This window comes from Bufo gargarizans, chromosome 3 (genome assembly GCF_014858855.1).
Source record: "Bufo gargarizans isolate SCDJY-AF-19 chromosome 3, ASM1485885v1, whole genome shotgun sequence".
Taxonomy (NCBI): domain Eukaryota; kingdom Metazoa; phylum Chordata; class Amphibia; order Anura; family Bufonidae; genus Bufo; species Bufo gargarizans.
The window spans coordinates 485,019,260-485,044,100 of NC_058082.1; the positions used below are offsets into that span (position 1 = coordinate 485,019,260).

The 24,841-nt window shown below is 43.4% G+C and overlaps 2 protein-coding genes across 2 annotated transcripts in view; both read left to right on the forward strand.

Annotated features, from left to right (window-relative positions):
- The window catches only part of LOC122931700 (myeloperoxidase-like), a 52,328-nt gene extending 40,681 nt beyond the window's left edge, over nt 1-11,647 (forward strand). The window contains exons 10-14 of the mRNA XM_044285770.1: nt 4,525-4,685; nt 4,781-5,033; nt 6,776-6,946; nt 9,088-9,325; nt 11,449-11,647. Coding sequence (XP_044141705.1) covers nt 4,525-4,685; nt 4,781-5,033; nt 6,776-6,946; nt 9,088-9,325; nt 11,449-11,647 — 1,022 coding nt within the window. The remainder of the gene's footprint in view (nt 1-4,524; nt 4,686-4,780; nt 5,034-6,775; nt 6,947-9,087; nt 9,326-11,448) is intronic.
- Nucleotides 11,648-13,507: 1,860 nt separating this feature from the next.
- LOC122931701 (myeloperoxidase-like) overlaps nt 13,508-24,841 on the forward strand; it is a 90,771-nt gene continuing 79,437 nt past the window's right edge. The window contains exons 1-2 of the mRNA XM_044285771.1: nt 13,508-13,680; nt 18,167-18,303. Of these exons, the coding sequence (XP_044141706.1) occupies nt 13,508-13,680; nt 18,167-18,303 (310 nt within the window). The remainder of the gene's footprint in view (nt 13,681-18,166; nt 18,304-24,841) is intronic.

Consider the following 24,841-nt stretch of genomic DNA (forward strand, 5'->3'; position numbering starts at 1 on the left):
CTGTCACAGATGTTAGACAGTGGAGTGGTAAAAGAAAGCCAAAGCCCGTGGGCCACCCCAGTGGTGCGGACAAAGGATGGGTCCTTGAGATTCTGTGTGGATTATCGGAAGTTAAACGCTGCCACAGTAAAGGACACTTTCCTCCTGCCCAGGATTGAAGAGTCATTGACGACATTACAGCGGGCCAAGTACTTCTCCACTCTGGACTTGGCGAGCGGTTACTGGCAAGTACCTGTGGCAGAGAAAGATAGATAGAAGACAGCCTTTATCCTACTCATGGGGCTGTACGAGTTCAACAGAATGCCCTTCGGGTTGACGAATGCTCCGGGTACATTCCGATGCCTAATGGAACACTGCCTGGGTGAACTGAACTTTGAGTTGATTCTGATCTACCTGGATCACATAATAGTCCATGCCCCTACGTTTAAAGAACATTTGAGAAAATTACGGCAAGTGTTAAGTAGGCTCCATGCTCATCTCTTTCAAACAAGCCCAGAGCATCTGGGACACGTCGTGTCAGCTGGGGGAGTTCGTCCTGCGGAGAGTAAGATAGAGGCAGTGAGTAAGTGGCCGCAACCTAGGACGTTTCGAGAAGTGAAAGCATTCCTAAGATTGACTGGGTATTCTCGAAGATTTATAAAAGGCTTTGCGAAGATCGCTGGACCACTGCACGAAACTCTTGAGAGGGACCTGCACAGGGTCCAAAGATACGACCCATATCATGGGGACTGCTTCAGCAGCAAGCGTTTGAAGAGTTGAAGAAAGCCCTGATTAGTGCCCCCATCCTGGCATATGCTCAGTATGACAGACCTCTACGCGAATGGAAGTCTGCATGGATTTGGAGCAGTGATAGCCCAAGAACAAGACAGGCAGGAACGAGTCATTGCGTATGCTAGTCGATCCCTACGGGACTCAGCGCAATCCAGAAAATTATAGCTCCTTCAAACTCGAGTTGTTGCCGTTGGTCTGGGCAATGACTGAAAAGTTCTCACGGTATCTCACCAGAGCATAGGTCCTAGTAAGGACAGACAATAACCCATTGGCTCACTTGCAGAATGCGAAGCTGGGCACCTTGAAACAGATGGATGGCAAGGCTGGTGAAGTTTGATTTATACCATCAAATACCGTGCCGGTAAGGACAATGCAAATGCGGATGCACTGTACAGAGTCTCCTGGGAAGTCCGAGCAGGTGAGGTGGACGAAATATAATTATGCAATGGAGGGTGTTTCTACCTACTGATCTTGAAGAAAGGTGGCAAATAGTGATACCTAGTAGCCTGGCCATTAGAGTGGCCCTCGAGGGACATGAAAAGTGTGCCCACTTTGGAGAGGAGAAGACATACAAGTGGATAGAGAGATTTGTATACTGTCCGCAGTTTGAGCAAATTGTCCATGAAGTGTGCCAGAAGTGTCGAGCATGTGAGCTGGCGAAGCCTCCTGAACAGAGAGCTCCAATTCAAGTGATTAAAATGTCTGCCCCACTGGAAATCCTAATGATTGATTACATCTTGATTGGCCAGTCAGTGAGTGGCCACTAATATTGCCTTGTGATGACTGATCACTTTACAAAGTTCTCTGTGGCAGTACCTACCCGTAGCCAGATGGCGGAGTCAGCTGCCTGTGCAGTGTGCCAACACTTCATCCAGGTGTAAGGATGCCCAGCGGATTTATTCCAATCAAGGAACTTGATTCCAAGGAAAGTTGATGGGAGAGCTGTGTCCATTGTATAGGATTGAGAAGTCAAGGACAACATCGTAACACCCACAGGGCAATGGGGCCTGTGAAAGATTCAACAGGATGCTTTTACAGATGCTCCATACTCTGGAGAAAGCACGTAAGCTGTGCTTGCCCGAGTATTTGCCTGAACTACTCTGGGCATATAATAATAGTGTTCATAACACTACCGGCTATACTCAAAACACACTTCTGTTCGGTCGTCCAGGGCAAGAAGTTGCCGAAATGAACCTTGGACCTCTTTAAGAAGAGTTCCCCAGGACAGTTGACTCATGGGTGCAGGAGCACCAAGACAAACTGAGGACTGTTCATCGGCTGGTCAATGAGAAGTTGCAACAGAAAATCCCTCGGGATCACCAACCGGTGCAGGTTACACCCTTGTTGCCGGGTGACAGAGTGTTAGTGCGTGCTAAACGGCCCGCAGATAAAATGGATAATCGCTGGGAACCACAGCCATATATTGTGAACTGCAGGTCTTTCCGGAAGGCCCAGTCTACAATGTCCAAAGGGAAAACTCTGATAGGACAACCCGAAGATTACACCGTAACATGCTCAGACCTTGTCTCTCAGAGAGTCGCCCCACGACAGATAATTCTGGAGATGCTCAGAATACAAAATCAAAGCCTGGGAATCCAAGAGACGTAGAGTAGTGGCTGACCCCTACGCTGCCTTTACAGACTGAGTCCTCCGCACCCAATTGTGCAGTACCAGACACTGTTCCTGAAGATGCGCTACTTTTTTTCCATAAACTATCCCTCAGTCTCCCTGCTTAATCCTAAACCTAAACCTGTCCCTAATAACTTTTGAGTACCAGATGGCACTATGATGGCTCACGTGGGGGTGCTGTGCTCAGAGGTGGATGGACGGGCTTCTCTCTCCTGGCTCCGCGGAAGCAGTGTGGAGGAGAAGAGAGAAGCTGGGGTTAATTAACCCCCGCCCACCCATCCAGCCAATAGGATGCTATCCTGAGAGGTGATGTCACCGCCACCTCTCAGAATCTAAGGATGGTGATTGGTGGTGTATTATCACACCACCGATCAGCATCCTATTCCGGGTCATCAGGTCACCGGAGACCCGAATTACCCAGAAACGCAGCAAACCACAGGTCTGAATTGACCTGCGGTTTGGTGCGATCGCCAATACGGGGGGGGGGGGACCCCTTCGGCATTGTCACAGAGGGCCTGCTAAATAATTTCAGGCACTCTGTTCCGATCACCGCCCGCCGTGCAGCGGTGATCGGAAATACACATGGCGTACATATCCTTAAGGACTCTCACATCAGGGCATACCTGTACGCCCTGTGTCCGTAAGAGATTAAGTAGCTCAGGACTCTACCCAGACGCCTCAGAGTCAAGGTCCTAGTCTTGTGCTAAAGAGCTTGCTTACCACTCGTGTTTCTGACTTCGTGCTTCGTTCCTGGACTTCGTTTATCGTCTAATCCCAGCCTGCTGCATCGGTCTCCTGTTGCCGATCCGGATTGTCTGATCTTGTTCCTGTGCCGCCTGCCTTGACCCTTTGCTCGTACTGCCTCATCCTCTGGTTCCTGTCTTGTTGCTCCTGGTAACTACCCGGCCTGTCTAACTACGCTTGTACTGTCGGTACCTTAGCAGGTACCTCCTGGTCTGCCTGGACCAGTTGCTACTGACTCTGGGACTGCCCTGGAGTGGTACATGGCAACTACCCTAATGGCCCAAGCCTATCCTAACCATCAGAGGCACTAGCAAAGACCAAGTAGTTGCTTAGACACGCCCCTCCAGGGTACAGCCAGTCAGTAGCACAGTGGGTTCATATCCGCTGATCCGTGACAAGTTCATTGAGGGAACCATGAATTCCAACATGTACTGTGACATACTGAAGCAGAGCATGATCCCCTCCTTTTAGAAACTGGGCCGCAGGGCAGTATTCCAACATGATAAAGACCCCAAACACACCTCCAAGACTACCACTGCCTTGCTAAAGAAACTGACGGTTAAGGTGCTGAACTGGCCAAGCATGTTTCCAGACTTAAACCCTATTGAGCATCTGTCCTCAAATGGAAGGTGGAGGAACGCAAGGTCTCCAACATCCACCAGCTCCATGATGTCATCATGGAGGAGTAGAAGAGGATTCCAATGGAAACCTGCGAATCTCTGGTGAACTCCATGCCCAAAAGGGTTAAGGCAGTGCTGGAAAATAATTATGGCCACACAGAATATTGACACTTTGGGTACAATATGACCGTTTTCACTTAGGGTTATACTCCCTTTTGTTGCCAGCGGTTTAGACCTTTTTGTCACTGTTGTTCCATGAAAAGATAGAATAAAATACTTACAAAAATGGAAGGGGTGTAATCACTTTTGTGAGATACTTGTAAATATGCAAAGTCTGAGTCAGTAAGATGTCGCTCATTTCAGTGCCCCCTCTCCTTTCATGCTATGCAGTCTCACACCACAAAGAGAGAGATGCTGCAGCACAATTCTCCTCTTCATTCCGCCCTGTCTCCATTTTATTCTGTAAATTTTCTATTTATATGTGTTAGGTTGTTGTTTTGAGGGTTTGCCTCTGTTGGAACATTGTGGTCCCATCGCTGCAGTTCTAGAACTAGTGACTGTGCCCAGCTCTGCCCCTGAACATTAAAGTGAATAGAGATAAGCTCAGGATAAGCTGCAGTACCACAGCCACACCATCTGTACAGATGTGCCACTGTGTCTGAAGCAATAGTCCTAAGAGTCCGACTTCCACTATCCTGAGAACAGGTCATCAATGTCCTCCCCATATATCTGGTGACATTTCTTCATCTTCCCTTTTCAGGGGATAGCCGTTCTAACGAGCAACCCATGCTGACGATATTCCATACACTTTTCTTGAGAGAGCACAACCGCATTGCTACACAGTTGAGTAAGTTAAACCCACAGTGGTCAGGAGAGACGCTATACCAAGAAACCCGCAAGATAATAGGAGCAGTCCTGCAGGTGCAGTATCATTTTTGAGTATTATACCATAATAGTACATTGCCAGAGAATTTTGCTTTTACTAATGCATGTTTTTTTTTTTTTTTTGTTAAAAGAAAATAACATACAAAGACTGGCTGCCTCTACTATTGGGCAATGAGATGTCGAAGGCTCTACCTCCTTATACATCCTATGATGAAGATGAGGACCCAACAGTATCAAATGTCTTCACTATTGCCTTCAGAGTGGGTTACACAATGATACAGCCATTCATTTACAGATTGGCAAAGGATTTCTCTCCATACAGCCCCGAGCCAGTTGTCCCACTTCATGAAACATTTTTCGCTTCGTGGAGAATAGTGGGACAAGGTAACTTCTACTTCTCTATTAATTATTTTTCTATCATAACCTATTTCTGTCATTTTGCATACTATGTAGAATTTATAGTATTAGTATAGTGCAGCATAGTTCAATAGATCTTTTTAGTAAGGCCTCATGCACACGACCGTATGTATTTTGCGGTCCGCAAAAAACGGATCCGCAAAAAATACGGATGACATCCGTGTCCATTCTGTATTTTGTGGAAAGGAACAGCTGGCCCCTAACAGAACAGTCCTATCCTTGTCCGTAATGCGGATAATTATAGGAACGGAAATAAGGAAACAGATTGCACACGGAGTACCTCCCTTTTTATTTGCGGACCCATTGAAATGTATGGTTCCGTATACAGCGCATAAAAAACAGAATGGACACTGAATGAAAATTTGTTCGTGTGCATGAGGCCTAATCCTTTTAGGCCTCTTGCACACAAACATTTTTTTTTTCCGTTTCCGTTCCGTATACGGAACCATTCATTTCAATGGATCTGTAAAAAATACAGAAGGTACTCCGTATGCCTTCCGTTTCCGTATTTCCGTTTTTTTCTTTTCCATTCAGGGCTCATGCACACGACAGTATGTATTTTGCGGTGTGCAAAAAACTGATCCGCAAAAAATACGGATTATGTCTGTGTGCATTCCGTATTTTGCGGAACGGAACAGATCGCCCCTGATAGAACAGTACTATCCTTGTCCGTAATGCGGACAATAATAGAAAATGTTCTATTTTTTTTGCAGAACGAAAATACGGAGATGCGGAAACGAAATGCACACGGAGTACCTTCTGTTTTTTTTTTTGCGGAACCATTGAAATGAATGGTTCTGTATATCGTCCGTATATGGAACACAAAAAACGGAACGTAAATGGAAAAAAACAAACGTTTGTGTGCCTTAGGCTTCTTGCACACGACCGTATGGCTTTTTCCAAAACATTTTATTTCATTTCCACATATATAATAATTAATCAGTCATACAGTAGTGAAAAATAAAATGTACATATCATATGTCTCAGGTATCATTCGACATCTATGATATTTTGTCCATCTAAATGCACCCTCTACTGACATAGACAATGGAGAGCCCTTACATCTGAAAAAAATTAGTAGTACATAACACAAGAATAACTGCATTTCAACCCCCCCCCCCCCTCCCTCCCCCCAACCAACCCCTTCTGGATGTACCTCTTCCCTTATTCAACTGTTATCTTTTCCTTATACCTCTCTATACGTTTCGTATGGCTTTTTCAGTGTTTTGCGGTCCGTTTTTCACTGATCCGTTGTTCCGTTTTTTTGTTTCCGTTGTGTTTCCATTTCTGTTCCGTTTTTCCGTATGGCATATACAGTATACAGTAATTACATAGATAAAATTGGGCTGGGCATAACATTTTCAATAGATGGTTCCGCATAAAACGGAACGAAACGGAAGACATACGGATGCATTTCCGTATGTGTTCCGTTTTTTTGCGGACCCTTTGACTTGAATGGAGCCACGGAACGTGATTTGCGGGCAATAATAGGACATGTTCTATCTTTCAACGGAACGGAAAAACGGATATACGGAAACTGAATGCATACGGAGTACATTCCGTTTTTTTTTTGAGGAACCATTGAAATGAATGCTTCCGTATATGGACCGTATACGGAACGCAAAAAACGGGCAGTAAACGGGGGGAAAAACGGCCGTGTGCAGGAGGCCTTACTCTTCTTTTCTGACAACCCTATATTACGCCCGCAGGTGGAGTTGATCCTTTACTCAGGGGTGCGATGGTCAATAAAGTGAAACTGAACCGCCAGGATCAGATAATGGTTGATGAATTGAGGGAACGTCTTTTTCCAGTGGTTAATAGCATTGGCCGTGATCTAGCGTCTATTAACATACATCGGGGTAGAGACCATGGCTTACCAGGTAGGTGGGAACACATTTGCAATATTGGTAATAAATGGATGTTTTAAATAATTTTTTATTTTAATGTATATGAGCATTAAGCTATGCAGAAAATGATAGTGGTATAGAAAGCAGCACATAGTTTAATATAAACCGTGTTCCTTAGGCCCCTTTCACACGGGCGTCATTTTTTTTGCCCGGATAAGAGCCGGGTGCGTTGCGGGAAAATGCGCGATTTTCCCGTGCGAGTGCAAAACATTGTCATGCGTTGCACTCGCATGAGAAAAATCGCGCATGTTTGGTACCCAAACCCGAACTTCTTCATAGAAGTTCGGGCTTGGGATTGATGTTCTGAAGATTGTATTATTTTCCCTTATAACATGGTTATAAGGGAAAATAATAGCATTCTGAATACAGAATGCAAAGTAAAATAGTGATGGAGGGGTTAAAAAAAAAATAAAAAAAAATGTAACTCACCTTAGTCCACTTGATCGCGAAGCCCGGCATCTCCTTGTGTCTCCTCTGCGCTGAGCGGCTGAACAGGACCTGGGGTGAGCTGCTCCATTAAATACAGGTTAAGGACCTTCGATGACGTCACTCCGGTCATCACATGGTACGTCACATGATCTTTTACCATGGTGATTCACCATGGTAAAAGACCATGTGATGACCGGAGTGACGTCATCGAAGGTCCTTAACTGATATTTAATGGAGCAGCTCACCCCAGGTCCTGTTCAGCCGCTCAGCGCAGAGGATACAGAAGGAGATGCCGGGCTTCGCGATCAAGTGGACTAAGGTGAGTTAAATTTATTATTATTTATTTTTTTAACCCCTCTAGCGCTGGTTTACTATGCATTCTGTATTCAGAATGCTATTATTTTCCCTTATAACCATGTTATAAGGGAAAATAATAATGATTGGGTCTCCATCCCGATCGTCTCCTAGCAACCGTGCGTGCAAATCGCACGGCATCCGTACTTGCTTGCGGATGCCATCCGATTTTCACACACCCCATTCATTTCTATGGGGCCTGCGTCACATCGAAATCGGACAATATAGAGCATGCTGCGATTTCAACTGAACGCACAAGTGATGCGTTAAAAACAACGCTCATGTGCACAGCCCCATAGAAATGAATGGGTCAGGATTTAGTGCGGGTGCCATACGTTCGCCGCACGGATCGCACCCACACGGAAAACTCGCCCGTGTGAAAGGGGCCTTACAGTGGCAGAGTGTGGGGGAGGGGAAGAGGGCAGTCAGTGCACCATGCATTCATGCCTGGCTCTCTCTCTGGTGGGTCACAGAACATGCATGGGATGATTCGATGACCATAGAGGAAGTGGAGGAGGGTTTAGTTTAGGGGCCACGGTGAGGGAATTTTAGCGAGTGGCTCGGTTGAGCTTACCATGCATGTGTATGAGGAGAGGATCGGGAATGATAACTGGCGGTTGAATGAGCAGAGAGATAACCAGCCCAAATCAGGAAGTATATAAAACCAGTACCGGAATCCAAATGTGATTATGGCAAACAACCGATGATATTTACAGGCTGAATATGTACAATTTGTATCAAAGCAGTAAAAAATATGAAAAGCGTATAGGGGCACATTTATTAAGACTGGCACTTTAGACGCCAGTCTTAATAAGGGCCCATTGCTGCCGGTGCATCGGCCAAAGTTATAGAGGCAGCGACCTCTGCATAACTCCCGAGCTGTCTTACATTTAGACAATTTTCCACGCCTAAAACAGGCTTAGAAAATGATAAATGAGACGGGTCTGCCGGCCTGTCCCCTTCCCTGCCCAGGCCACTTTTAGACCTAATGTGAGTGGGGGAAAATTGCAGATAGCGGTGCAACTAACCGTTGCGCTGCCATCTGCGTTGGAAATATGCCTAATTTAGGTGTATTTCAGATTAGTAAGTGACCCCCATAGTTTTTTTTTCTCTTCTTTTTCCCCCCATATATATCAAACAGCTTAAATACAACTTATAGCATGATATCCCCTCACCCCATATGTCCACACATAGAGAAAAAATGCAGCCTTTTTGATTAAATTGATCTTTTTCAATTACTATATAAAACAGTCAGTAAATAAACTGGACACACAATCCCATAATATTCCTCTGATGGTAGTGAAGGAATTCTACATTTCTTTACCTCCTAGGATACAATGCTTGGAGAAGGTTCTGTAATCTTTCTGTACCACGTGATGTCGATGAATTAGCCGCTGTGCTAAATAATCGGGAAGTTGCCAAAAAGCTCATTGATTTGTATGGAACTCCGGACAATATTGACTTCTGGGTTGGTGGCGTCTCTGAGCCATTAGTTCCCAATGGAGGAACTGGGCCGTTGCTATCTTGTTTGATTGGAAACCAGTTTCGTAGGGCTAGAAATGGAGATAGGTATGTGCCAATTATTAATACAACGTGAAAATATATGTTATACGTTTCTGTTGTTTGGATAGCTTTTAACACCTTAAGGACCCAGGATGAGAATGCTTGTCCTAAATTGCTGGTATTTTGTGCCCCAGGATGAGCATTCTTGTCCTGTGGTCCTTCCCCGTGATCAGCGGCAGGGGCCCGGCTGTTACTGACTGCCGGACCCAGGCTGCATCTACCAGCATTGGTGATAACCAGTGATGGCCAGTTCGCCCGCGAACACATGCGGGCTGCCATCTTAAATCACAAGTCCAGCGATGCACAGGTAAGTCCTTACCTGTGGCTGCGCCGCGAGTCAGTCTGAAACAAATGCGGTCACCGGGAGCAGGCAGTTCCAAGAACAGCCGCCGGGGGCTTTCATCGGGCTGTTCTCGGAACTGCCTGCTCCCGGTGATTTGTTTAAGACCGGCTCGCGGCGCAGGCAAAGGTAAAGACTTACCTGTGCATCGCCGGACTTGTGATTTAAGATGGCAGCCCGAATGTGTTCGCAGGCGAACAAGGTGAACTGGCCATCACTAGTGATAACACCGATGCCAGTAGATTAACCCCTCATATGCCTCGTTCAGCGCTGACCGTGGCATATGGGAGGATGGTGCTCCTGATCCATCAGGCCCCTGTGCTGCGGTGACAGGGACCCGATGGTTGCCATGGCAGCCCCAGCCTTTCAAAGGCCTTGGGGCCCGGCAGCTACAGAGGCCTATGAGGCCCAGCCCCCAGGCTGGGTCTCATAGGCAATCTATCATTGTATTACACTGTGTAATACACTGATAGTCAATGCAGTACAATACAGATGTATTGTACGGCATTGAAACAGGGATCAGACCTTGAAACGCGCGTTAGATATTAATATTTAAGTGACCTTCACGATGCATACCGCTTTAGGTGATGCATCCAAATAAATAATTGCATCAGATTGACACTGTGGTAGCCTCGGTTCTCTCAGGCAGTTATCACACATATATAGAACAGATCTATATACGGAGCCTGGTCATATGGATCCAGGGGCATAGGTTTCAATCATCAATAGGGACTGATCATCCCATGCATTCTGGTGCATACACAGCTTATCACATCAGAAGTTCTACTCAGCCCTGGTCACTTTTCTTTCTATACCTCCACATTTACAACAAACGCAGAAACATTGTTTGCTGTACTAGCTTACAGCCCCCTTTATAAACACAGAGGGACTTTATAGGCTGAGGTTAGAGTCTGTGATACAAGGGCAGCTGCCCTTTTAAAGATTTTAATCAGTGATTTTGAATAAAGATTTATTATTTTCATTTTTAGTATCTATACAGGCAGTGAAGTTTGATTACTTTACTATTCAGTGATTTCTCTGACTCTCTGCACCCCCACTGGTCAGCTGTATAAAGGGGCTGCAGTGATTGTGCCACAAGCTGTTAATTGTTTACATGGGTCTGCCACTCAGCACTGTAAAGGGTATTTCAACTTCATCCCATTGACATGAATGACTGTATTACCTGTGTGCCTGTAAACTAAGGCTACTTTCACACTAGCGTTTTTCTTTTCCGGCGCTGAGTTCGGTCCTAGGGGCTCAAATCCAGAAAAGAACTGATCAGTTTTATCCTAATGCATTCTGAATGGAGAGTGATCCGTTCAGGATGTCTTCAGTTCAGTCTTTTTGACTGATCAGGCTTTTCAGAAAACCGTAGCATGCAGTATTTTTACCTCCGGCCAAAAATCCTGAACACTTTGACTGAACGCCGGATCCGGCCTTTTTCCCATTGACTTGCATTAACACCGGATCCGGCGCCGTGTGTTCAGTCAAAACGGATCCGGCTTTTGAATGTTAAACCCGAAAAATGGGAAAAAAAAGTTAAAGTCCATAAATGGCGGATCCTTTTTTTCCAATGAATTTTTCCATTGTGATCGAAAGCCTGATCAGGATTCAAATGTAATCAGTTTTCACACGTTTTTCCGGATCCGGCGGGCAGTTCCGGTGTCGGAATTGAACGCCGGATTCAAACAACGCTAGTGTGAAAGTAGCCTTAGCCATGCAAACAATAATGGAGACATCAGCTCTTGGTCAAATGTCTCAGCCACTGAATCTCTCTATACCTTTCTAGGTTTTTTTATGAAAATCCTTCAGTATTCAGCCTAAAACAAATACAATCAATAGAAGAAGTGACACTGTCACATATCATATGTGCTAATACCAATATTAAACAAGTTCCTCAAAATGTCTTTTTGGCCAATGAGTTCCCAGCAGATTTCATTGACTGTTCCAAATTCTCAGCAATGGACCTGAGTCCTTGGAAAGCTTAGATCACTGATGGTAAGTACACGCTAATAGAACAATAAGACTAAAAAAATAATAATAAAATAAATGATATGAGCAGGAGACGGCCATTTATTTAGGATGACTCTTAATTGATTCTATTAATGATCCAACGTATAGATTATAGATACAGACATTGTGCTGATTCAATAGGTGCGGGTCCAAATCATGTCAGAATAGTACATGTTAAGAATGATATAATGTTATGGATAGAGATGAGCAAATTTTAAAAAAATTCTATTCGGACGGTTCGCTGAATTTCCCAAAAAGATTTTATTCGATTCAAATTTATTTGTGATGAATCATGTTAAAAAAACTGCTATTTTCTGGCTGCTGAGAGCCTGCATAGTAGTGAAGAACACTGTGCATTGCAGAAACATGCATAGGGAGTCCACTGTGCTAGGGCTCACTTTACACTTCACTTATTTGGGCAGTTACAGGGCCCAAACTATATCAACTAAATACACCCCAAATCAAGGAGGAATGGATGTACTTATATAGAAAAAACTAACAAAAAAAAACTGTTTGTACTAGACAGCAGGGAAAACAATAAAAATGAATAGAACACCTAACCCAAACCCGAACTTCAGTGAAGACGTCTGGGTTCGGGTCTGGGCACCACATTCAGTTTTTTCTCACGCGCGTGCAAAACACATTGCACTCGCGTGGAGAAAACTGAACATCGGAACGCACGCCGAACTGGCCACCACTGTCAGTGAGACCAGAATAAAAGTGCTTCGGTTGTAATGTTTTTCTCCGTCTCTCTCAAAAAATGCTCCCAAATCCAGTCGCCTAAGCTTCTAAAAAATTTGGATTGATTCTATAGAATTGATTTACTCATCTTTAATCACAATCAGTTTCTATAACTGTATTTTATATTTATCTGTATTTGTCTTCATTACAGATACAATAATCCCATGGAAACCTTCAAGATGCAAAAATGAAGTCCCTTGAATTCCTGCGCTGATCTTCTGTACAAATATAGATTATTTTACTGTTGTTGATTCTGCAGCTGTAATGATGTCCCTTCTACAACATTTCACTTTGATTTTTACATTTCTATACTTGAAATTTAAGATTAAATGTCCATCAGGGCTGGTATACTTACTTATTAAAACACAAAGCTTGTTACACCTTTGATAAATGCTACCAGTGTTAGGGCTCATGCACACGACTGTTGAAATTTTGCGGTCCGCAAATTGCAGATCTGAAAAACACGGATACCGACGACATGCATTGTGCATTTTGCAGAACAGAATGGCCGGCCCCCAATAGAACAGTCCTACTCTTGTCCGAAATATGGACAATAATAGGACATTTTCTAGGTTTTTGCGGGATGGGCATGCGGACATACGGACTTGAAATGCACACAGTCATGTCCGTTTTTTTGCAGCCCCATTGAAATGGATGGTTCCACTCCAGCAAAAAAACGGAACAGACAGAAAAAAAATGCGTTTGTGCACATAAGCCCTTATACTAAAGCCAACCAAATGCATAACATAATGATCAGTAATGGGACCGCTGATCCTACAAGCAAGATGAGAGCCTACACTGCCCAGTCAGGGAGACCATTTTTTTAAAAAAATGACTCACTGTCGCTTGTGGGAATTCATGAATTGGCTGAAATCGCTATGGTGTCAACTAAGCCACTTTCCCGTCACACCAGTTTTGATAAATCTCCCAGTAGTAGTCATTGTCATGGTGGGAAGTGGGGGAAACCCCCCTACCGTACAATTAGGAATAATGGGATATGCCACTAGGCCTGGATACAGGGAAAAGGGAGCTGGTAAACAACTAAGCATCCCTAAATCCTATCCCTGCCATCCTGACTGTATGGGCCGCCCTCGATGGTAGGGGGTCTCATACTCTTGAACCTGTGCCCTACTGACCCTAACGGTCCCTGCAATTTGGCATCAGAAGTTGGAGACAACCGATTTCTCCAAGACACTGAGGAACCAGAGTCTCCAACAGGCCTAACAACAAAGGGGATGAAAGCAGCCAGCAGTGGACGACACGACAGGTAAGTGTCCAGAGGCAGAAAACACCACTGCCAACAGGACAAACTTGGACACCTACCTGACATAACCCCAAACATAAACCCACACCAAACATACAACAAGTGAGGTAGGGTAACCGAAACAGGCACAAAGGGGTGACATCGATGTCCCATAAGGTGGCCCCCAAGGACTGGGCAGATGGAATAGCACCAGCTCCCCAAGACACTGAAGACAATCTGAACCCAGGCTCACAACTCCAGAACAATAAGAGCCATGAGGCCACACCCAGCTCCACCTTACTAACCTCTTAACCTGTGCTTACCAGAAAGGGAAGGGAGACAGCCTTAAAGGGGCAGTGCACGTGCATGCATAACAAACCACATGTTGCCACCAGCAACAAGCATGCGTGGCAAAAGTGTCACAGTCCACAGACACCAGACCATGACACAGCCGTGACAGTTATTAACCCAGGTCAAAGTGACTGACAGTTTGACAGGTACCATGCCCCCTCCTCCTCAGACCAGGATTGCAGCAATAAACACCCCCCCACCCTTCCACCTAGGGTTAATATGTCTGCTACACAGCCTTTATCAATAAAAAAAAAACAAGCCTTAACATGACAGCCGTTTCATGAATGCTACAATTAGGGATAAGCGAATTGACTTCGGATAAAACATCCGAAGTTGATTCGCATAAAACTTTGGTGCAATAATGTACAGAGTGCTCTATTAGAATGTATTGGCTCAGATGAGCCGAAGTTATTACTTCGCGAAGTCTCATGTGACTTCGCATAATAACTTCATAAATTAAGTGGTACCTTGGACCCAAACCCGAGTTCGGGAAATCTTTTTTTTACAGTAAAAATGTATCTATGACGTTATTACGCGAAGTCACGCGAGACTTCGCAAAGTAATAACTTCGGCTCATCTGAGCCCATACATTCTAATGTGTCAATAATGTGTAAATTTATTGATTTGAAACAAGTCGTAACATGCCCGCTATGTTAAAGAGGTTATCCAAGGCTAACAAATGCTTCCCCATACGCCGGGCCCCTCACACTGAATCTACCTACCTGGGTCCCCGCTCCCTGTGCCGCTCCTGGTTCCTGCACTGCCGCAGCTGCTTCTCCCTGTGAAAACACCCGGTGTCGGGGGTGAGCAGCCAATGGAAGGCAGCGACGGGGACTAGCCTCCCTAGCGTCCCAATCACCGCCTGCCATTGGATACTCCACCCCCCTTCCCAACATCGGATGTTTGATCCGCGCACAGGGGGAAGCAGCAGCAGCAACGACAGTGCAGGGAGCCAGGTAAGTAAATTCAGTGTGAGGGGCCCGGCATATGGGGGAGCATTTGTTATTCTCGGATAACCCCTTCAGGATTTGCTTTTGACTTGGATCGTCATGATTGCATCAATATCCCAGATCCCTTGACATGATTGCAGCAAAATCCCAGCCCCCCCCCCCCTGCCCCAAGGATAAAGTGTCTGCTACTCACACTTGATGTATCAAGCTATAGACATTCCCAGACAAGACGCCCATTATAAATCTTGCTCCCTCAAAAGACACAGGTGTCTGTAAGAGCAGTAAGCTCGCTTATGTCAGACTTGTGGGTGTTGAAGTAAAAATCTGAGATGTGGGGAGCCATTAACAGAAGTAAAATTCTCATTTATTTTTAAATCGTCCCGAATTTCTCTGTTTGTTGAATTTCCAACAACGGTTGAGGGCATATTTAACTCGGCCATTGCATGCATAAATGTGTCCAGTCAGCATACTCCTTTTGATAGAACCGTGACTTTGTGTTGTGTTTCGTATCAAGTCCAACATTTTAGATCCAGAAATTACGCTACCCTTGTAAATAAACTCGCTTTTATCATTCCACATTGTGATATCGCTTTTCTGTAACATTCTGTTTAGCAAAAAATCAGCATTTTTTTTTAAATCGAGGGTTTACAGGACTTACGGTTATGGTTCTCTCCACTTTTATCAGGTACAGAACTTGACAGTTGTTGATAATCAGGTATAAGAGGTGTAACAGGTAGGGATGAGCGAACCTGGACTGGAATGTTTGGGTTCGTACCAAACATTACTGTGTCCGGTCACCCGAAGCCGAAAATGGAAATTAACAGAAGAAAGTGATCCAGCTTCCAAGATGGCAGTAATAAACATGATATTCTTTATTTCATGGGTGCAGAATAAAATCCAACATATACTTCTACGCGTTTCGGATCGTCAGGTTCTGATCCTTACTCATGACAATAGTAAATACTGAGTGCCGGTCTTATATAGAAAAAATCAGGCCGGACATCTCAGGTGGAGGTCATTAGCAATAACCACTCCTTCTTACATGCAAATTAAAATATCCTGGAAAACCAGTAAAAGACGAAAAAACAACATGTGCTGGGATCAGTAGTGTAATATCAAATCCTGCCTGCCATTGAGTCCCTTTGGTATGTATGTATCCATAAAGAAAATCCAATAGGATTCTCTATTTAGGAGGGCACACCTGTGGTCGCCACCTCACTTGGGACAGTTAACTCTCTCCACTGCTTGTACTTTAAAACCAGTAACATCACCCGCATGACATGCCACGTAGTGTGCACTAACCGCAGACACATTTCTAGATAATACAAAGGGTATATCAGAGATGTGTCTGCGTATCCTCACCTTGAGGTTGTTAGTAGTACAGCCAATATATTGTAGTTGACATAATGTGCAAGTAATATAATGAACCACAAATGTGGTATTGCACTTAACATACTGTTTCAAAGTGTGTATTTTATTGTTAGCTGTAGACTGAATGGTTGGGCCTGGTTGTATAAAGTCACAACACATACAAATGCGGTGACCAAATTTGAAAGTGCCCTTAAACTGCAGCCAGCTCTGTGATGTCTGAACAGAGCCCAAGAAAAGACTAGGACTCATTTTTTGTGCTATGGTAGGCGCGGGCAATGCAGGTGGTACCTGGGCGCACTATATCTGACCATTGCAGATCATGACGTAAGGCAGAAAGGTGTTTTCGGATGGTAAGGCAGATTTTGGAATATTCCAAACTGTAGGTAGTGGCAAAAATAGGATCCTTGCGATATGTATGTTTACCTTTAGATATTCTGCCTCTATTATCCGGGAAGACCAAATCTGTGTGTTTTTTGGACGAAATGTAAGACCTAGCAGCCTCTAAAGAATCATGAGAATATCCACGTGCCCTGAGGCGATCAGAGGCTGAATCCAACTCCCTGGAAAACGCCTCATCCTTGGAGCAGTTTCTCCTGAGACGTGTGAACTCGCCCCTAGGAATATTTCTTGTAACGTGACCTGGATGACTGGAGGACGCTAGCAAGGTTGTATTTCCCGCAGTGTCTTTAGCAAAGTGTGAGTAATAACCTTATGGGCCCAACTAACTTTAAATCCAAAAAAGAGGTGGAAGCCCTATCAAAATGGATGGTAAATTTGAGTTTAAGGGGTTACTCACTTAGAAATTGTCCAAACAGTGGTACGGTGTCATGGTCGCCTGACCACACCAGCAGCAGGTCATCAATGAAACGTCCGTACCACTGTATAGAAGTAGCCCATTGGTTATTCGCTGAAAACAGGTATGTATGTTCCCACCATGCCATATATATATGTTTGCTAATGAGGGCGAAAATTTCGCCCCATAGAAACACCCGACCGTTGTAAGTAGAAGCGGTTATTGAACATAAACACATTATGGAGTAAAAGAAAATGAACCACATCACAGATGAAATTCTGAAATGCAGGACCATAGTCTGAGTACACATTAAGAAACCACTTCAAAGCGTCAATGGCCAGTTCATGTGGATTACTGTAGGTAGATGGACGGGTGATTCCTGGTGACTTGCAACAAAGCGGTAGCAAGAACAACTGGCCCTATATTACCCTGTAAAGATGGGGAGGGGGCTAGAAATGCCCTACCTATCTATACAGAGCACCTGCCCCGAAAGGGGCGACCCGTCCAGATACCTGTCCCTAGACCCGGGAAGAATCCCTAATGTACCCTAGAAAGATGTTCCCGACGTGCCACGTTTTGTTGGAATAACTCATCAGGGAAAACAGGCAATATAAGGATATGCTGAGTATATGGTAAGCTAAATACACGAAAAAGAACGTTGCGTAGGCAAAATTACTGGATACAAGAAGATACTGCTGAGTACAAAAATCTTCTGAGTACATAGGTTATACTGAGTACATCAAACATAAACAAGGGGGTCCAAAAGTAGGGAACACAAAGAAATAAAAAAATAGGACTAAGGGGGTAATTATACTAGACTCATCTCATGATTCAGTGAAATCACAAAGGACGCAACTAGACCCCCAAAGAAGTTTCCCTGTAATGAACAGGGACTAAATGATAAACAATGATAGTGACGACCTGCCTGCCAGTGGGTAGGGGCTGCATGACTTAGGCGCTAAGTCATGCAGCCCCTACCCACTGGCAGGCAGGTCGTCACTATCATTGTTTATCATTGTTTATCATTAGTCCCTGTTCATTACAGGGCAACTTCTCGAGAGATGGAAAGGAGATACCAGGGAAAATGGAGCATTACAATGATGGCAGACTACTGTTGGATGCTTCAGAGAGACATTTCAGATGCTACTCACAAGAGCAAATGCACCAAGAGGAGCCTCACAGGTAAGAAGAATCGAGTTTAGTGTGTGTAGGTGAGCTCATTTCAGTTCAAAAAAGGATTTTCATTAAAAAATTGCAATAAAACTTTCATTTTATAAGTCTATTTTCATTTATTTTGAGGTATTGCCTTATTTAACATAGTTACCTAAATTGTCAGGAAACGTGATGTCCTATGACAAAATGGAGGTAATTTTCGTATTCAGCGCACCAAAAAATATAAAGATTACGTGGAATAACCAAAACAGCTTTTGACATTTTTTACTAATTATTATGTCTTATATTGGCAGAGTAGAAAAGTATACCGGGTGCACCCAGCCATTGTTGTACTCCAGTACTCCATTGTTGTGCATTCTCTTTTTTAGGGGGGCCTCCAAAAAATAAAAAGGTGGTGATCTAATCCGCCTGCACCACCACATCCGCCTCCTCCTCCACTGGGACCTCCGTCTCTAGGCTCAAGATTATTATATCTATATTGGCAGAGTAGAGAAGTATACTGGCCACATTCAGCCATTGTTATACTGCAGCGCACTTTATGCGTTCTCTTTGCCATCTCTCAATGTTTGATGGTAGACAGTTGACAAACACCCACCCCCCCAAAAAAAATAAAAAATCCTAATAAGCTTACCCATTTTGCATCCATCCAACTAATATGGGAGAGGAAATTCTTCTGTGGAGTGTGTCTGTGAAAGTTATGAATAAAAAATAAATAATTAGGAACACCCCTTCATCCATCTAACTGTTGTAGGAGTGGAATTTCTTCTGTGGAGTGTGTCTGTGAAAGTCATGAATAAAAAATAAATAATTAGGAACACCCCTTCATCCGTCCAACTATTGTGGTAGAGTAAATTTCTCTGTGGAGTGTTTTTGTGACATTGGCAATTTTTTTAAATTTAGAACACCCCTTTGGCATCCGTCTTACTGTAGTAGGAAAAAAAATATTTTAATATATATTCCCCAGATAGAGATCGTATGAGATCTTAAACTGAGATACATTTTTTTACCCAGTTTTAACCCAGGACATACAAGCACCAAACTGTCACACCGTGGCCCTTAGCAACCTGACACAAAACTGACGGACACATGGAAAAATAACAAAAAGAAACCGTGTTGGCTTCGCTGCCTCTTCCACCTACACTTTCATGTCCGCCTCCTCCTTCACTCGGACCTCCACCTCCTGGCTCAAGATTATTATGTGTTAGATTGGCAGAATAGAGAAATATACTGGCCAAACCCCCAAAAATTGCTAAAGGTCACACACAGAATTGACAGACACGTTTAAAAATAAAAAGAAAAAAGAAAAAGAGTGTTTGCTTCTTCTGCCAACCTCCTACTCCACTTGGTTCACGATTGATATTTTTTTTTATGTATTTTATGTCATTTTAAGTCATTTCCCTATCCACATTTGTTGGCAGGGCAATTGTACTGCTTTTACGCCTTATCCATAGGAGATTTCAAAAATGAAAGGTGGTATCTAGTTGCTATGGGTAACTAAGCCACTTTTCCTTTGCAGTCGATTCACAAATTCCTATTTCATAGGCATTCATCTTTTAATATGACATAAAATATATCTAAGTTAAGAAAACAGTTAAGAAAATACATAATCGGCTTCATGGATGAAAAATTGTGTAGGTCAAAGGGACTAATCACATCACTGTCTTCACAAGTTTAAATGCTGTAATATTATTATTTTCATTTAATTATATGGTTAACCAGGAAATAAGGTTTAGAAAAACCTGAGATGTAATGTATGAACTAACAACGAATGATGTATTTGTTTAGTTGGCATGACTCAATGACCTTACTGTAAAAGCCTTGAACTGTGAGTGTTCATCTAGGAAGAATGTTGCATAGGCAAATATGGGTAATAGTTTTATGGTCATCTGTGACCATTGTTGTAGACATTTTTTTTTCTTTTCCTCTTCCTCTTTATTTGTGACTCCAACACAATATGTTGTCCCCTTATGTGCCCTCAACACAGAATGCTACCCTCTTTTATGCACGAAAAACAGTTTGGTATGCCCTTATGTGTCCCCAACACTATATGTGCTACTAAATCAAAAGGGTGGCCTCTTATGTGCACTCAACACAATATGGTCCCCCCTTATATGCTCCCAGCACAATACGATGCCCCCTTATGTGCCACTAGCACAATACGTTACCCCAGGCTCGGACTGGCCCACAGGGGTACAGGGGAATCGCCCGGTGGGCCCCAGAGTAAGGTGGGCCCCTAGTCCCCCCTCCCCTGCACAAGTGGCACATAACACAGTAGATTTACTGCACTACATACATATATTCAATGTACAGCGCCTCAACCAGCCTATGTTCATATAAAAAACTTGTTAGATTATTTATTATATTTGAATGTATCTGTACGGTGGGCCCCCAAAATAAATTTTACTGGTGGGCCCAGGTATTCCAGTCCGACACTGTGTTACCCCCTTATATGCTAATACCACAGTTTGGTGCCCCTTTAGCGTCTCCAAAATAAATACTTACCTAGCCCATATTCCCACAACAAACAAAGCAGATCTCTCAGTGATCCGGTCTGTCAGGCAGCTAGGCAGGGTGAATGGTGGAACAGGGCGTTGACACCTTCCTGCCTGGGTAATAGGAGCGATTCTATTACACCTTGTTGCACTAATTGAGGATCCAAATTGCAGTTATACTGCTGCTATTAGGTTGTTTGCCCTATATGATACATCAGTAATTTCAGCAAACCTTGCTTGTTATTGGGGTGTAAGTTTTGTGTTATACAGCCATTTACGGGGTGTATTATTAGGAAATATACATACGTCCTATTAGCCGTTCTGCGTTGATTTTACATTGTTTTTAGGGGGTGTATTAACAGGGGGGAAAAAAGGAAAAAATATATGTCATAATTGCCGTTTAGCGGTAAAGTTACATTATACTACAGCCATTTCCAGTGTGTATTAATAGGAAATATATGTATGTCCTATTAGCCGTTCCCCAGAAGAAGCCTTAGGCTGGGTTCACACGGGCATCACGTTTTGGCTCAGGTTGCATCCCGGGTACATTGCGGCAAACCCGCGCGAGTAGGTATGCAATTTGAGTCAGTTTTGACTGCGATTGCGTTCCGTTGTTCCGTTTTTATCATGCGGGTGAAATGCGTTTTGTACATGCGTGATAAAAAACTTAAGGTGGTACCCAGACCCGAACTTCTTCACTGAAGTTCAGGTTTGGGTTCAAGGTTGTGTAGATGTAATTATTTTCCCTTATAACATTGTTATAAGGTAAAATAATAGCATTCTTAATACAGAATGCATAGTACAATAGGGCTGGAGGGGTTAAAAAAAAATAATAATAATTTAACTCACCTTAATCCACTTGTTCGCGCAGCCCGGCTTCTCTTCTTTCTTCAGGACCTGGGTAAAGGACCTGTGGTGACATCACTGCGCTCATAGAGAAAGGTAACATAGAGAAAGGTAACATAGAATGTGTCGGCAGATAAGAACCATTTGGCCCATCTAGTCTGCCCAATATACTGAATACTATGGATAGCCCCTGGCCCTATCTTATATGAAGGATGGCCTTATGCCTATCCCATGCATGCTTAAACTCCTTCACTGTATTTGCAGCTACCACTTCTGCAGGAAGGCTATTCCATGCATCCACTACTCTCTCAGTAAAGTAATACTTCCTGATATTACTTTTAAACCTTTGCCCCTCTAATTTAAAACTATATCCTCTTGTAGCAGTTTTTCTTCTTTTAAATATTCTTTTCTCTTTTAACTTGTTGATTCCCTTTATGTATTTAAAAGTTTCTATCATATCCCCTCTGTCTCGTCTTTCTTCCAAGCTATACATGTTAAGGTCCTTTAATCTTTCCTGGTAAGTTTTATCCTGCAATCCAAGTACCAGTTTAGTAGCTCTTCTCTGAACTCTCTCCAGTATCAATATCCTTCTGGAGATATGGTCTCCAGTACTGCGCACAATACTCTAAATGAGGTCTCACTAGTGCTCTGTAGTGCGGCATGAGCACCTCCCTCTTTCTACTGGTAATGCCTCTCCCTATACACCCAAGCATTCTGCTAGCATTTCCTGCTGCTCTATGACATTGTCTGCCTACCTTTAAGTCTTCTGAAATAATGATCCATAAATCCCTTTCCTCAGACACTGAGGTTAGGACTGTATCACTGATTTTATATTCTGCTCTTGGATTTTTACATCCCAGATGCATTATCTTGCACTTATCAACATAAAATTTTAGTTGCCAGATTTTTGACCATTACTCTATCCATGGTGATGATCATGTGACGGACCATGTGATGAGCGCAGTGACGTCAACACAGGTCCTTTTCCTCCTGCACAGCAAAGAAGAAGAAAGAAGAGAAGCCGGGCTGCGCGAACAAATGGATTAAGGTGAGTTAAATTATTATATATTTTTTTAACCCCTCCAGCCCTATTTTGCTAAGCATTCTGTATTAAGAATGCTATTATTTTCCCTTATAACCATGTTATAAGGGAAAATAATATAATGATCGAGTCCCCATCCCGATCATCTCCTACCAATAATGCGTGAAAATTGTACCGCATCCGCACTTGGTTGCGGATGCTTGCGATTTTCACGCAGCCCCATTAACTTCTATGGGGTCTGCATTGCGTGAAAAACGCACAAAATAGAGCATGCTGCGATTTTCACGCAACGCACAAGTGATACGTGAAAATCACCGCTCATGTGCACAGCCCCATAGAAATGAATGGATCCGGATTCAGTGCGGGTGCAATGCGTTCACCTCACGCATTGCACCTGCGCGGAAATCTCGCCTGTGTGAAGGAGGCCTTAGTGGCAAAACGGCGTTGAGTGGAGGCGGCTGCAGAGTCGACGTCCCATGGACGGTATTGACACATAATAACTCTTTTCCTATGTGCTATTGTATGCTATATTGTATAACTGATATGCTCCGGTTGTAGCCTTAGTGCCTGGAGCAACATTGTTTATATTTACTGGGGACAGTATAACAGTGATTGAGTTTTCTGACTATACCCTGTGGCTGATAGACTCTGCCACCCCCTCCTTCTTCTCCCTTGAGGTCTGCACCTGCTGCTTTTTTATATATGTGTTTTTATGTCTATGTGCATTATATTTAATAAAGTACAATTTTTCTATAACAGTTGGAGATTTAATTACACTTTTTGGTGGGGTATACTTAAGACAATTATCTTCTTTTCTTTATGTACACATGAATGCCCATATTTATTATTTGGTGTGTACTATTAGTCGTTCTGCTGTGAAGAATACATCTTATTTGCCGTTCTGCTGTGAAGTTGCATTGTGCTACAGTTATTTATGGGGTGTATTAATAGGAAATATACCTCCGTCATAGTAGATGCTGTGAATTGTGATTGTTATATTTCTTAATTGCCTTAATTGTCGTTCTGTAGTAAACTTACATTGTACTACAGCCATTTAAGTGGTGTATTCAAAGGAAATATACGTACGACCTATTAGCCGTTCTGCGGTGAATTGTGATATTGTTATATTTCTTTTTGTGGGGTGTATTAAAAGGAAAAAGAATATGTCTTAATTGTCGTTCTGCAGCGAACTTACATTGTACTACAGCCATTTAGGGGGTGTATTGAAAGGAAATAAATATACGTCCTATTAGCAGTTTTGCGGTGAACTGTGATTGTTTTTTGTTTTTTTGGGGGGGGGGGGTTTATTAATCAGAAAAAAATTCTTAATTGCCATTCTGCGGTGAAGTTACATTGTACTACAGCCTTTTTTTCTGGTGTATTATTTTAATTTTAATTTAATCATTTTATTATACAGTATGTCAGACAGACAGGTGACAAAAGGGAACGGTGAGTAGGCAAAATGTTTCTGTCGCAGGCAGAAGTAGCAGCAGAAGAAGGGGATGGCAGCAGGAGTCGCAGCAAGAGGTCGTCCCATGACCAGCAACCCAGCGGTGGTTTGAATGGTTAGCTCTGTCTTCGACTTCCTCGCAAGTGACATCAGACACCCCCAGCCAACAGTCAGTGGGTTCCTCTGACACGACGCTTAGTTGGCATGGCCCGGGAGTAGGCCCTGTGCCCCCAACTGTCCTAAACCTGCCTCTGTCATTTTCTGTTCCCACAGTGTGAGAAGTATTACAGTGGGATGCGAAAGTTTGGGCAACCTTGTTAATCGTCATGATTTTCCTGTATAAATTGTTGGTTGTTACGATAAAAAATGTCAGTTAAATATATCATATAGGAGACACACACAGTGATATCTGAGAAGTGAAATGAAGTTTATTGGATTTACAGAAAGAGTGCTATAATTGTTTAAACAAAATTAGGCAGGTGCATAAATTTGGGCACCACAAAAAAGAAATGAAATCAATATTTAGTAGATCCTCCTTTTGCAGAAATTACAGCCTCTAAACGCTTCCTGTAGGTTCCAATGAGAGTCTGGATTCTGGTTGAAGGTATTTTGGACCATTCCTCTTTACAAAACATCTTTAGTTCATTCAGGTTTGATGGCTTCCGAGCATGGACAGCTCTCTTTAAGTCACACCACAGATTTTCAATTATATTCAGG